General features: G+C 37.0%; 1 protein-coding gene across 1 annotated transcript; it reads right to left on the reverse strand.

The window, feature by feature from the left end:
• Positions 1 to 673: 673 nt before the first annotated feature.
• Positions 674 to 15,206, reverse strand: dgcr2 (DiGeorge syndrome critical region gene 2). The gene is made up of 11 exons (XM_082157384.1): positions 14,836 to 15,206; positions 11,229 to 11,261; positions 10,859 to 10,981; positions 7,125 to 7,211; positions 5,541 to 5,751; positions 5,379 to 5,455; positions 4,154 to 4,336; positions 3,828 to 4,031; positions 3,029 to 3,181; positions 2,715 to 2,951; positions 674 to 1,718 (listed from the first exon to the last, which is right to left on the reverse strand). Exons 1-11 carry the CDS (start codon positions 14,909 to 14,911, stop codon positions 1,480 to 1,482), a joined length of 1,623 nt encoding a protein of 540 aa, XP_082013510.1. The 5' UTR covers positions 14,912 to 15,206; the 3' UTR covers positions 674 to 1,479.
• Between the last annotated feature and the right edge of the window lie 249 nt (positions 15,207 to 15,455).

Consider the following 15,455-nt stretch of genomic DNA (forward strand, 5'->3'; position numbering starts at 1 on the left):
CAAATTCATCGTAGGCAAGTCTAAACGTGTAAATCCAAACTCAGGATCTCACTAAGAAATATCTATTTCAAAAACAATGATTTGTTTCAGCACACTTTGAGATCAGCTTGAGAGGCAAAAATGAGTGAGAATATTTATTACTTAGGTCAGGGTTCCTCAAACTCGGTTCTGGAGGGCCACTGTCCTGCACAGTTTAGCTCCAACCCTGATCAAACACACCTAGCTGTGAGTTTCTAGTGATCCTGAAGACATTGATTAGCTTGCTCAGGTGTGTTTGATCAGGGCTGGAGCTAAACTCTGCAGGACAGCGGCCCTCCAGGACCGAGTTTAAGAAACCCTGATTTAGGTAAATGTTCAGCTTTTTTTTTTAACTGTTACATTCTAAATTCAAAATGTAAATTAGCGCCAAACTTTTTGGATTAAAAGTAAAAAAAAATCCCTCAAATACTCATTACAACAACGGAAATAAAATAGAAACTTCAGTACTGTAATAAAAAAAAAAAAATCTATTTCTATGAGCGTCTCGTAGAAAAAAAAAAGAATTTAGCTACAATAATGAAAGAAATTATCACAAATACCACCATGACCAATACTTAAAACTTTAGAGTACTAATATCCTCTCTAGGATATATATATTGTATATATTGTAATATTGTATTTATATGTATATATACATATAAAAATTAATTTAATATACGCAATTTTGTTTTTCAGCATTACAGTAATGGAAATCAGATTTCTTAAAAAATTGTTGGCCACTGAAAAATAAATGGTTCAATAAGCTTCTATGCAAAATATATTTTCTTATTTTCTTTTCGGTTTTGGGTAAAAACGGGTCATTTTTGACAGCTTTTGAGGATCCTTAAAAGTGGCTGAAACAAACTCGTACCTTGATCTAAAAGAATCAAACTTTTTTTCTTAAGTTTGTGCTACCGATCCGACAAACAGAAAACGTAAAAAACAGACATCACAGAAATCCAGATAAGAACATGGTATTGCTCACATCCAAACGGATCCTTCCCGTAGATTAGGAACGCCGACGGACGACCACACAAGAAAGGTTTCTTTAGGGTCAGTTTGGACAGAGCAGTAATGAATCAAGAAAAAAAAATAGCTTCTTTGTGCCAGGAAAGAGTCAGTGTGCAGGACATGATTCCAGTGAGAGAACGTCAGGTTGACTGAATTACACCACTAAGGTCTAAAATGTCTTTTCATCAACCGGTTCATTCACTCAAAGTGTGGTGATCGACACATGCCAGTGTAAACCTCAGAGAGAGAGGTGCTCTATCGGCCCTCCCCAACATCAAGCCACTCAATCGATGGCCGATGGAAGTATTTACATGTGACTCAAGCTGAAAAAACGCAGAATAAAAACCCGAAACAAGCGTCTTTTCTTTCACGTCTGAAGTCTCTGCTCTGAACAGTCCTATAGCCTCCTTGATTTAGTAGAGCGATCAGTCTGGACAAGTACCCTATGACCTACACCATGGTGCTCAGCGAGGGCCCGCTGCTGCAGTCTGCGCTGGAGCTCTGCGTGATGCTGGCCTCTGATTCGCTGGGGGTGTCTGGAGAGACCAGTAAGGTGCTGCTGTCGATGGAGTCCTCGCGCTCCTCCAGGGGCGGCGGGGGGGCGGGGAGCGCCGGCTCAGGGAAATCCCTCTGGAGAGAGTTGGCTGCGCCGCTCATGTGCCCAGTCGCGAGCGGAACCACGGTCCGCCCTGCGGAGAGAACAGGAAGTGAGCGAAAGCTCATCCTAGGGAGCGGCATTGCTGTCTAGTGTTGCTATTGTTAACTAAGGGTGTGTTCACACTTGGCATGTTTGGTTCGATTAAAGCGAATCCTGGTGCGATTGCTCTGTTAGTGCGGTTCATCTGAATAAGCGTGAACGCTGCCGTCCGAACCCTGGTGAACGCGAGATCGCTGAAAAGATGGGTCTCGATCCGCTTCCAAACAAACTCTGTTGAGGTTTGAATGAAATATGAACGCAACACGGAATTGAAACGGGACATGATGTCACAAGATGTGACCCTAAAAAGGACAGAATGCTCAAGCATACCTGTTTTTTCACGTCATAGTTGCGATGTTGCTCATCACAGTTGTCAGAACCGCTTCTCGTCACAGCTGATCTTCGTTTGTGTGTGACGGAGGGATTCCTGCCGCTGTTTTAACTCCTTTACACATTTTATAAGCTCTTCACGAGTTCTCAGCTGGCCAAAATACCATCATATGTAGGCTACGCACATACAACGAGCGCATTTAGCCCAGAACACAGCATTGTTTTAGATGTTCGGTACGTTTCAATGCGAAATATGCGTCATAAAAGCCATCCAATCAGGTTGTGAACATATCCCAATGCTTTAATGTTAAGCGGACCAGGACTAAATGTTTTTTTTTTTTTTGGTCCAGACCAAACTACAAGTGTGAACTTAAACTATTAAAAATTATTTTTGTTAACTGAAATAAAGCTATATTTAAAGATACACTGCACAATGCATGTGATGCTGCCTTAGAATTTGGACAAAATTAGGTATCTTAGAATGTACAATAATAATAATAATGCATATGACACCAAAAAAAAAGTTGTCTAGCTAAGAAACTCACTAGGTTTTGGATGAGAGCTCACAGTGTGATCCATAAAGACTTTAAATGAATGATAGATGAATAATTACTATATAAAGAATGAAAAATGCAGTGTTACTGATGTAAAGACATACCGAGGTCCATGTAGAGGATGCTGTCTGGGTTGATGGAGGCCTCATATGGAGGAGGAGGGTCATCGGGGTGGTGGATATCTGGGTATTTGTAGGCAGCATAAGGGGGCGGGGGCTCCTGGAAGTGGAACGCTCCACCTTCACCATCATCGGAGAGGTGCAAAGGCGTCAGGCCCGTTCCGAAGACATCCGGCCCGTAGTCAAAGCCAGGGACTCTCCGACCCAGATTAAAATGATGCACTGTGAAAAACGACGATGATTCAGAAAAACAGCGCTTTAATATGTGCAAACGATCAGCTGATCAAACAGGGCCTTACGGTTTCCTCCAATGAGGGTTTCGATGCGTTCTCGCCGCCGCTGCCTGAGTCTGTGCACCATGAAGAGCAGCAGAGAGAGGATGAGGAAGGACGAGATGCAGCTCACAATGAGCCGCATGCCACTGGCCATAGAGTCGAACAGACTGCTGCCGTCTACAAACACACAAACAACACAACTGAGATTCACTTCTACAAGGACACAACCTGAGACTATATCTGAGAGATATGTGTGAAACAGACCACTAGTATACTGCATACTGCCTAGAATTCATTTTAAAAGCAAAACACTGTAGTGATAGATATAAATCTGCTGATATTTGATCAGAGAAATTGTCAATGGATAATGCACACCAAAAACTAATATTACACTGATTAATACAGTACATGTATATAGCAACAATTATATTAGCCACCTCACTCCACCAGAATTTAATGAATGCTACATTTCTATTACAAGACAGTACTATGTTGCCCGTTTAAGTCAGCAAGTGCCATTGCACAAATAATCTAAGAAATAAACACATTATGTCTTAATTTTAGCTGTCTAATGAAATAATGGTAGTTTGTCATTCCAAACATGCCATGCTTTTATAGATATAAAATAAGGAGGCAGAGTAGCTCTCCCTAGTGGTCAGACTAGGGAACTTCACGTCACAAAAAGACGTGAGAGAATTCACATACGGTGCACGTTTACAGATCCATCTTCATTTTAATACACGTCTGCCCAATAATCTTTAAATGAAAGCACATACAACTGACATACTGTTCACAATGTGATTGGATGAGACTGTGAAAGTACCGGGATCCAAGCAGGTGAACTTGCAACACTCTTTCGGGTCCTTGCGGAAATGCTGGCATCCCTGCGGACGCTCACACAGGGCGGCCACACACATCTCCGGCTCGCCGTCGTGACACGTGCAGCTCAGACACGGGTCGTCCCCTTTAGGCGTGAAGTAATAGCCCTCATTCACCACATTGTCTTTGATATCCACGCAAGTTTGTCCTGTTGAAGAAACCGGTGTATTATATATTAGTACTATCATGGAGGAAAAAAACACCAGAATGCCTTCATTTAAGTTAATGGCATCAAACAGGGCTCATCGGTCTATACGGCGCTGGACGTACTTCTCTTGCAGAGGAAGGGGAATTTTTTGTAGCAGTTTTCCGCGTGCCAGCTGTGCAAGCCCCGCTCGTTCATGCTCTTGATCTGAAAGCGCTGCAGCTGGGCGCAAAACACGTTATCCTGCGTAGGGTTCGCCTCGCCGAAGTTAGCCAGACCCTCCGGAGGCAGAAACACCTGCATGGACCCTGTGAGGAACAGACACACACATTCAATTCAATTCAAATGCTTTGTGTAGCACTTTTCACAATACGTATCGTTTCAAAGCAGTCCACATTACAAATCCCAGTTAGCTAAAAATTTATTAATTCAATAATTTATGAAAAAAATGCATTTAAACAATGTAATAATTTAAGGCAGTTACAATGAGCTCATTGAAGTAATGAATACTTGCTTGTTAACAAATGATTATGACAGAAAATTGTAGCATTGGTGCAGATGAGACTTGGCAGGATAAAAAAAATCTGTCATTATTTACTCACCCTCACGTCATTCAAAACCAGTGTTGTTAATGTTAACTTAAATTAGACCGAAAACTATTAAAAAAAATTAAAATAATGTAATAATATTTATATAAAATATAAATATTTGATGAAAAACTTAAAATGACAAAACTTGATCAGACATTAGAAATGTTTCCTTGCAACTAACTGCAGTAAAATTAAAGATTACTGAAACTAAAATAAACAAAGATATATATATATATATATATATATATATATATATATATATAAAATAAAAACTAATACAAATGAAAAAAGAACATAAAATTAAAAAGTAAACTGCAAAAAATAAAAATAAAAGCCAATTTGTGATTTTAGAAATTAAGTAATTATCCACCGAAATCACAAGTTTTGATCATTTGAATCAGATCTTTTGAATAAATCAATTGATTCAGTTCACAAAACCAATATGAATGATTCATTCAACAAATCAAACTGAAGTTCAATTCAGTCACACAATCAACAATGCCCGTTTTCAGTGAATAACAACAGAAATGTCAGTCTGTTCTTCGCACAAAGTAATCATAAAACTTCCGAAGAGTGCACTAGTCATTAATGTGTTTTTTGTTAATTCTGTAGCTTGACAGCTCCGGTCCTCATTCACTTTCATGGCCAAGATATTCATCAAAAAAATACACAGAGGAAAGACAGGTTTGGAACGACACGAGGGCGAGTTTTCTTCTTTTCTGGTGAATTATTCTTCAATAAATGTGAGATAAAAACCAACCTTTATATGCCACTTCCCAACGGCCCTCCAGTGAATGATTCTGGTTAGTAATCACATACTGATATCCCACCCAGAACCTGCGACGACAAAACACATGCACAGCGTTGAGAACTCTGTTAAACACCTCACCTCTTCCTCAGAAAACAGCTTGTTCGCACTCACTTGCACTGGTCCTTTCGCTCGCACACCTTCTCGTCGAAGTCCACCTCTATCTTGAGGATGAACTGCAGCTCTTCATTGGTGCCGAACGTTGCGAGGGAGCCGTTGACTTTCTGACACGTTTCCACCGCCTGCCAGTAGTTCTCACTCCTCAGGTAGACTTTATAACAGCTAGCTGTTTTTTCGTAATGGTGCCAGCCACTCGGACACTTCTCTGTGTTTAGAGGAAGAATTATATGCAGATCATCATAATATGAACATCTCATTGAATCCTTCCTCTCAGAGATATGACTTGATAGATTCTGAAAGGGATTTCTTCCCCCATAAGCCTATTGTTGTTTTCTATTATATATGTTTACACTGCCCGGCCAATCCAATTTTTGGATTTAAATAGGCAAATGCACCTAATATTGATGCGTCTCTTGATGGAAGTAAATGTTGTGATGTTATTTCCATCAAGAGGTGTATACATTTTTGGTCAAGATCTTGTATTGACAATGCAAGAGTCCAGCACTGTGTAAAGTCTCCTCCAGCACATCCCAAACACTTTCAATGAATTTAAGGTCTGGACTCAAGAGGTGCCATTGCCAATTTCATATGTGACCCTGGACCACAAAACCAGTCACATGGGTCAATTTCTTTAAATTGAGATTTATACATATCTGAAAGCTGAATAAATAAGCTTTCCATTGATACTATGGTTTGTTAGGATATGACAATATTTAGCCGAGATACAACTATTAAAATCTAGAATCTGAGGGTGCAAAAAAATTTCCGTTTATGTTCGCGATTGTGCTGCACTCACTCACAAAAATAAATGTTTTAGATATTTACGGTATGAAAGTGACTAAATATCTTCATGAAACATGATCTTTACTTAATATCCTAACAATTTTTGGCATAAAAGAAAAATCGATCATTTTGACCCATAAAATGTGGCTATTGCCACAAATATACCCGTGCGACATGTGACTGGTTTTGTGATACAGGGTAACATATATGAAAATGATTCTTCATGCTCCTCACAACCATTCTTTCACAATCTGAGCCTGATGAATCTTGGCATTGTCATCCTGGAATATGGCCATGATGTGTCTTCCTACATGGTTGTTTAAAAAATGAAAAGCTACACACTCCATTAATTAGGGTTAGAAGAACTGTTGCCAAACATATAACATGCTAGAAACATAACAACTGCAATAATAATCCAGTCATAGACTCTTAAGCATTTGCATATTTAAATAGGTGTATGTACCCACACACTACTGTTAAAAAATTCTTGGGGTTGCTAAGATTTTACATTTATTTTGAGAGAAATGTGCATTTATTTGATCGAAAATACATAAGTAAAATTGTTAAATATTATTACAATTTAAAATAACTGTTTTCTATTTGAATATATATAATAAATTCCCGATCAAAGCTGAATTTTAATCATCATTACTTCAGTCTTCCTGTCGATTTTAATGTTGTAGTGTTTTATGTGATTGAATGGAAATGTTTGACTTAGTAATGCCTTCCCAGCATATAAAGAGCGTTTCAGAAGTGAATTGACGAGTGTTTTAAAGTGATCAGGAAGGATCTTACTGTTGAAGCGCACTGGCTGAGCGACACCCATGACGTCCTCCACCGGCTCAAAACCGTTGCTGTAACGATACCGTTCCTCCTTTATTGCTGTAAGAGTGTGACAAGGAATATCATCAGAATGCTTTATGATGAACTAAATATGGCAGAAATCATCTGTGAAAATGATTGTTTATAAATTTACATCTGGAACAATAACGTTCAACAAGATGCCACAGGGTAGGTCATTGGATCATTTCAATGAATAAATCAATCCAGTTGTTACATCTGAGGGAGTAGGTTTATTTATTATAGAGGTCTATTATGTATATTTGGATGTTTTGGTATTTGTGGAGAGTTGTGGGATGAATTGTTCCTCCTGTTTCCCAGAATCATAAGTTGATTTCTATTATTGAGTTGTTTCTGAGGAAGTGAGCTCAGGATCTTGTTTCTTGAAGTGTTTCCTAACAGAAAGAGAACTAAACTTATGTAATATGGCCTTATCATCGCCCTTATTCTCAAATACTATGAACAAAACTATGAATGCTAAATGAGAGGCTCTTGGGTAAATCTTATGAGTTTACAAAATGGGGGGGGGAAAAGTAAAAATCGTCCATGTCATGTTGTTTGAGCCTATGAAGTTCATATTATATAAATAAGAAAATGTAAGAAATAAAAAAAAACATGTTATAAAAATGTAAACTAATTGTATAATTATATGAAGTTTTGGTGGTTTATCCGCACTTTAATGTCCAATGTAAAATCTATGTATAAGTCAAACATTGTGCTTCCCAAGGAAATCATGACGTTAAATCCCTAATCCGCCTCAAACGGAAGGGAAACGGAGTGACAGCAGGTCCTGCTAAACTAAAAACAGTTTCTAAGAATCCCAGAGACATTAATACATACAGAACGCCAGTTAAACTACTTCCTGCTCGCTTTCAAAGAAAAATAAGCAGAACAAATCCGACAACCGAACAGGAATTAAAGTAAGGTTGTAGATCAGTCAGGCCTCGAGCCAACAACTCCTGCGAACATCGGCAATGTCAGGAAAGGGTCGAGTAATTACAAGCATTAGATGAGTCTGTAAACCTGCAGTGTTCTCTGTCCACTAATGATTACAACGTCAGTGTACGAGCCAGGGGTTAGACGAGAGTTCACCACACAGTTCTAGGTCCAATTCTCTTTGACTTTTGATGATATTCATTCTCAAAACTTAGGAATTCGGTCAAATGGCTTAAAGGTGATATTTTTTTCAATCAGAGGAACTGTCATCTTCACCATATAATCACTGCTGAAAAGTTGCTCCATAACAAAAATAAATATACTGTAAAAAACAACAACCTTGTTTTAAATAATAATGGGATCAATTTATTGTATAATAATATAATGTGTTTTAATAGTTAAATATAATAATGAAATTACTAATAATTATAATAATTATCTATAAATTGTTATTTAATGTTTGTAAATATATATATATTCTTACAGTTTAAACTATTTCACAGATATGACTCAAAATGTGAAGTTTACATCAGAGACACCAATGAAACGTCTCAATGCATGACATGGCTTCATGACCAGATAAAAGCAATAAATGAATATCAATGTTTAATTTTATATTACCAGCAAAATCCCCATGCACAAATATTCAGCATATCACTGGAATGATATGGTGCCTGGCCAAAAAGGAGTTAGTGATCTTATCTCTTTCCTGAAAAGTGTCACCGAGAAGTTTACGAGACTTCAAAGCACATAATAAATCAAGGAAGAGATATGAAGAACACAAATCAATCCGACAAGATTAAAATCAATAAACAATCATGATGTCACCACCTCAAAACACCCCAAAATATCCCAGTCTAAGATTTACAATCCCACCAATACAAAGCAACTCATCTTCAGTTACGTTTAGGGCTGTGAAACGATTAATCGCATCCAAAATAAAAGTTTGTGTTTACATAATATATGTTTTTGTACAGTGTATAATTATTTTGCATATATAAATACACATACATGCATGCATGTATATGTATATGTATATGTATATGTATATGTATATATATATATATATATATATATATATATATCAGGGATGGAAATTAACTTTTTTGTCCACCGGCCACTGTGGCCAGCCACTTTCTTGTTTTTAACCGACAATGTGTAACTGCATGTGAAAATTAATACTACAAGATCTACAATACTTAAGCAGTTTATTTAATCTCAAGTCTCAATGAAATACTGACATTTTCTCTTTCTCTCTTATATATATTTCTCTTTTTTACCTGGATGTGGCATTTGAATGATTCGTGGTCTTTTATGGCTTCCAGTTTTAGGTTTTTAGTCCCAACAATGAAACTAGGGCTGGGCGATATGGACCAAAAGTCATATCCCGATTATTTAGGCTGAATATCGATATACGATATATATCCCGATATTTTTTCCGCAAAGTGAGAGCAAATGTTCAGTCAAAGTCAAAGCCAAATATGACATGTCACAAGTAGTTTTATTGAAACCGGCTATTTCCACACACACAAGTACTGTCCCCCTTTACTTAACATAAATTGTAAGAATATGACTAATAGTAAAGACTAGTACTAATAAATAAACATTAGGCCTATGCTAAAGCTATTAAATAGCAGTTCCAAACTAGTTTTTGTTAATACAATGTTGGTATGAGCCACTAGAGTCATTTAAAAATATAAAAAATAACACAAAGAAAAATAAAGTGGCATTTTGGGGTTAATATGGAAACGACAGTTACCATGGTGAATACACAATATTAACAATAACTGTTAATGAACCATGGAAACTGCTCCTGGTGAATAGTATGAAAATCATCCCTGCATTACTTTTATTTTGTGTAATTTACAACGTAACGGCGTTGCATGCTCGTAGTTTATTTTGCACTTTATATACAGTGAGGCGATACACAGCGCGCGCCGCCACATTTGCGCGTGCATTTGAAGAGTGTTCGCTATGAGAACAGGATAACGGCTGACGTGACAGGACAAGAAAGTCCGTTTTTCTGAGGTGAAAGACTTTATTTCAGCGTACACTTATGTCATCTAAAAGTGTCCGCCGTCTGTGTGAAACAGTATATTTTTATTTACCCGCCACGGTGGCCGGTAGGTGAAGCGAATTTACCCGCCACAACACAAAATAACCCGCATTTGGCTGGTGGCGGGTGCTAATTTCCATCCCTGATATATATATATATATATATATATATAAGAAAAATGTGTTATTTATACATACAATATTTTATATATAATATAAATTATATATACAGTATATACACATGCAAATATTTCTTAAATATATACATGCATGTGTGTGTATTTATATATACACAAAATAACTATACACAGTACAGACATTTATTATGTAAACACAAACTTTTATTTTGGATGCGATGAATGTTCTCTTGTGAATGTTTTATGCCCTGCGTGATTCTGATCAGCAGTTCTTGAAGGAGCTACGAGACACAGATCACGTGCTCGGTAAATCCGCTCTGTAATTCCCGTTATCCCGTCCAGGAATCAGACTCTGAGCACCGTGTCTCACTCCGGGATTAAGACACAGAAATGACAGCACACCTCCCGTAGGCAAAACAAACAAAAAAATCCGGCCTGCCAAGAGCTGGCAAAGTGACAGAATACGTCGGAAGCGAATCCGTTCCTATTGTGCACATAAGCATGACCGTGTTTTTAAAACGGATTGGACAAGAATGTGAGTGTGTGTTAGTGTGTACTTACTAGGGCAATCTATCTCATCGCTTTTGTCCTCGCAGGCCGTCCAACCATCGCACTGCCAGGACAGGGGGATGCACTGCAGTTTTCCACTCTGGCAGGCAAACTGGCCAGGACTGCAGCGCAGCTCTGAAACACAGCGGGTCAGACAACACGCTCAAACAAACTCCTTTACAAAGACAAAACCTGCAGACGAGCCTCCATTATGTATAGTGCTTTATTACACAACACTAAAAGTCCCCTGAGTGCTGTTTGCAAAGCCAAATTTAGATGACGAGACCATCAAAGATAGTGTCAATATCAGGCTAAGCCAGATGAGACTCAAACAGGGTCAAAGTAAAACAGTAGAAAACACTCGAGAGAGATTGCAGCTTACCTGACAGCAGTCTGGCCCGAGCGATCCGTGGACCTGCAGGGGGGACAGGCAGATTTACTCATTTAAAGCGGCTGATTTCAGCAATATAACATCTCCTAATCTCTTACAGGCTCGAGAGACAGTCTGGCTCTTGGTTATCAGGGTATAACTAACAATAGATAGCAGGGGTTAAACGGATCGTTGATGATCCGTACGGACCAGCCCCCACGGTTCGGCACACATCCGATTCACACATTCTTATTTTTTACTGACTGATCACTTGCCTTTAATAATGTTTGAACTTTATTAATTAGGCTGGTAGTTTTTGCAGTGGTGTATTGGTGTAGGCCTACTATAAGTGTGCTTTAAGTGATAAATGGAAAGCAAAGTTACCCCTCAAAATATTTTTGACTCTTAATATGATCCAAACTGTGAGTTTTGTGATCCGTTGAACCACTAATAGTTAGTACAGAAACATCTGTATTTGCAAACAAAAGTCGATATAAGTGACCAGAAATCTCTTACGCATTTATTGTTGTGAGCTTGCAAAGGCCCCCAAAAATATTTACCTATATTCTGCTTTAAAAAATAAAGAAGCAAAGCCTATTTTTGGTCAATTAAACAAAAATAAACAAAAAACAAATTCTTATTATTTTTTGTAAAATAATAATAAATATAAAAAATAAAATAAAAATAGATAATAAATATATTTTATTTTACATATGTATAATAATGAATGCACATTTATACATGGCCAAAATTAACTAATTGTATATTTAAAAATAATGATAATAACATATTGTGTGTATGATGTATAACAAATACACACATTTATATAACAATGTATATTTATAATAGTAATAATAATTATCCATATAATATATTATAAATATCTAAATAATAAATTATATATTATTTTACATATATATAAAATAAACACACACACACACACATATACACACATATATAACAAAATTCTGTATTTAATTATTTATTTATTTTGACATGTAATAAAAAAATATTTTATACATACTTAGAAGTAGGGGTGTAACGATACCCTCATGTCACAATTCGATACATACCACAATACTGAACTCGCGATACGATATTATTGCGATACTCCAAGACATATGGTAAAAGGTTAACAAAAAATTGACTGTTGATTAAAATGCTAAGTTTTATATTATTGTGGGTGTAAATGAATAGGCTTGGTGCTGGGAACCAATGCACAGGACAATAGTGACACCAGAATAAAAATATTCGTGATTCTGAAGCTGAAAACAGAATTATTTAAGACGAATATGCTTGCACTCTGTCACTGACTAGATAGATTTTAAATAATGTAGGCCACTTTTTACTGGTAACAGAAGACATTTGGCACTATCAGGACCCACAAATATTCCCCCATTGCATTATTATACATTATATTCAACATTATGTAGTTTAATGTAGTACTGACACTAAAACTCTGTAAACTCTGTAATTTTTATTTTGAGTGAAAAATCCATGATACATTTTGTCACTATCCACGATACATATTGTTGCATGTTTGTATTACGATATATTGTGACACCCCTACTTAGAAGACAACTGTCTAATTTGAGGTAATGTAATGTAATAATTTCTGTTATCTGATGTTATCAAACCCCCAATTAACCAGATCCTGCAGTCTGCTAACACGATCTCTTCAGAGACAACAAACTAATTATACAATTTTTACAAAGAGCTTCTTGGGAGGTCCAGACATTCAGACGTTCAATCAATCACCTGTCCAACCCTTGAGTCTAAAGTTATCCCTAAACAAACACACTGACATTGAGATGACTTCAGAAGACCATTGTGCTCTTTCCTATGGATTACCAGGGCCAGTTTCAGCACATTAACTGCTGTAGACAGTAAGAACCTTGGGGTCAGTTGAACAGCTGTTCGACAGGTAAAAACAACCAAGTCAATAAGTTCCACTGACCACCTATTACGAATAATCCATTTAGTTGACAAATAGATAAGAAGTTTTCAGTATCAAATATGTATTTGTACAAGGTAACATACATGGTTCACTGTCTTACTTTGAGTATTTTGAACATGTGATGCAACTGAAAACTACCAATTTGAGTTTGTTTTGCAATAAAAACTCTTCCGTGTCAGTAGTAAAGACATGCAAGCGTTAACTTCTGACTCCTTTAATGTTAACATCATGGTGATCAAGGGTAATATTTTGGACTTTAAGAAGAGTACACACTGCGATCAAACACCAGCTGTGCGATTCAGCACGAAGACCACCATAACCTGCCTCCAAACAAGTGCAGACTGAACACATAACCAAGGCTTCCCCATGGAAATTAAATGCAGAAAAGCACATAACAGGCCATTAACCTAAATACTGTCCTATTTATTTGATCCACTGGGTTTCCATGCATCACCTTATTTCAATAGGATTAATAAACCTTTCATCTAACAGAGGAACATCCGACCAGACACGCCATCACTTAGATGTTTCCACAATTAAACATGCCTATATTTTAAAGGGACCCAGAAATTACATTTTTGTCACCATTTACTCACTCTGAAGTTGTCCCAAACCTGTATGAATTTCTTTCTTCTGTTGAACACAAACAAAGATATATTGAAGAGTGTTGGTAACCAGACAGTTGAGTAGGAAAAAAACATACTATGGAAGTCAAGGGCTACCGTCAACCGTCTGGTTACCAAAATCCTTCAAATTATCTTCTTTTGTGTTCAACAGAAGAAATAAATTCATAGAGGTTTGGAACAACTTGAGGGTGAGTGAATGATGACAGAATGTTCATTTTTGGGTGAAATATCTCTTTAATGATGAAATATTGCAGGCATGTATTTAACAAAAGCATATTCCATTGATTATCAACCTTGCAGCTCACCGTAAAATACTTATTGTATGATAAAGTGTTATTGATAAAAATCAACTCCCCTATGGAGAAAATAAATGGGATTTTTACTTCCAGAAACCGACTTTTGCACACTACTGGAATAGACTAGTAAAAGTGCACTAGTAAAACTGGAATAGGTACCAACAATAAACATACTAGTCAGAAGTAAATAATTAGCAAATGGCAACATTTTGCCATTTTATTACCAGTAACAATGGAATAGTTACATGTCACTGTTGGGATAGTGAATAGATGCAAGATAATATGTAAATAATTAATGAATAAAGCAGGCACTCGTGACAAATATACTAGCCATTTCATTAATAGTGTGTAAGTCTAATAATGAATCTAATAAACAGTCATTAAGTGAAACTAAAACGACCACAGTACGTTAGTCACTAATAGATTGGGTAGTAACAAACAGATACTATGCAGTTTTAAGAAATACATGTCAATACAGCTTGCCACATGGTGTGTAATAAATAGGCTTAAAGCTAGTAACATAAATAGATAATTCCGTAGTTTTAAGGAATACAGTTAAAACAGTTATGTAATAAAAAGCCGTATAGCTTAAAAATATAACTCATAAGAATAAATTATAACATAGTAGTTAGTTAAAGGCCCTGACGGCCTGCGCGAGACTGGCGAATATAAGTCTTTACCAGCCCTGACTGCAGCAAACACCATTTCAGCAAATGCATTAAATAAAGCAACACCTTTACCTGTCCGTGGCGGATCTGTTATTGTCAGAATGAAGAGGAGAAGCACAAAACCACCGCTGTCAGCCTTCGGCAACATTTATCCTCCATTCATAGTATCTTACACCAGAGAAAATGTGCGAGAGAAAATGCACTTAAAGCACCAGTCCCGATGTTGATAAATAAATGATCGAACGACTGATTCTGCTCGCTGCGTAGATTCCGTCGATTAGAAATTAGTTTCGATACTCGAATGTGTTTATTTCAGTTGGCTATGGTCGGGATATAGTATCATATTCCATAGCTGTTTCCTCTGGCTCGGTAAACGGACTTAGGACGGATCTAAAACAAGATGGCTCCGCCACCGTCCCATCAAAACAATCCCAACCATGTTCTCCAGCCCACAGCCGGGAGGAGGAGGCGCTTAATCAACGCCTCTTTTAACACATGCAGGACCTTTCCTTTAGGTTTCACACCGATTTTTCATGGAATTCTTTACCTTTAAATATATACAGTTCAGAAGTTTTAAAGTCAGTAAAAAAAGAAATTAAATTTTATTCAAGAATGCATTCAATTGATTAGAAGTGATAGTAATGTTACAAAATATTTATATTTCATTTAAATGTTATTTTGGACTTTTCACT

Source organism: Leuciscus leuciscus (assembly GCF_965113295.1).
Source record: "Leuciscus leuciscus genome assembly, chromosome: 24".
Taxonomy (NCBI): Eukaryota; Metazoa; Chordata; class Actinopteri; order Cypriniformes; family Leuciscidae; genus Leuciscus; species Leuciscus leuciscus.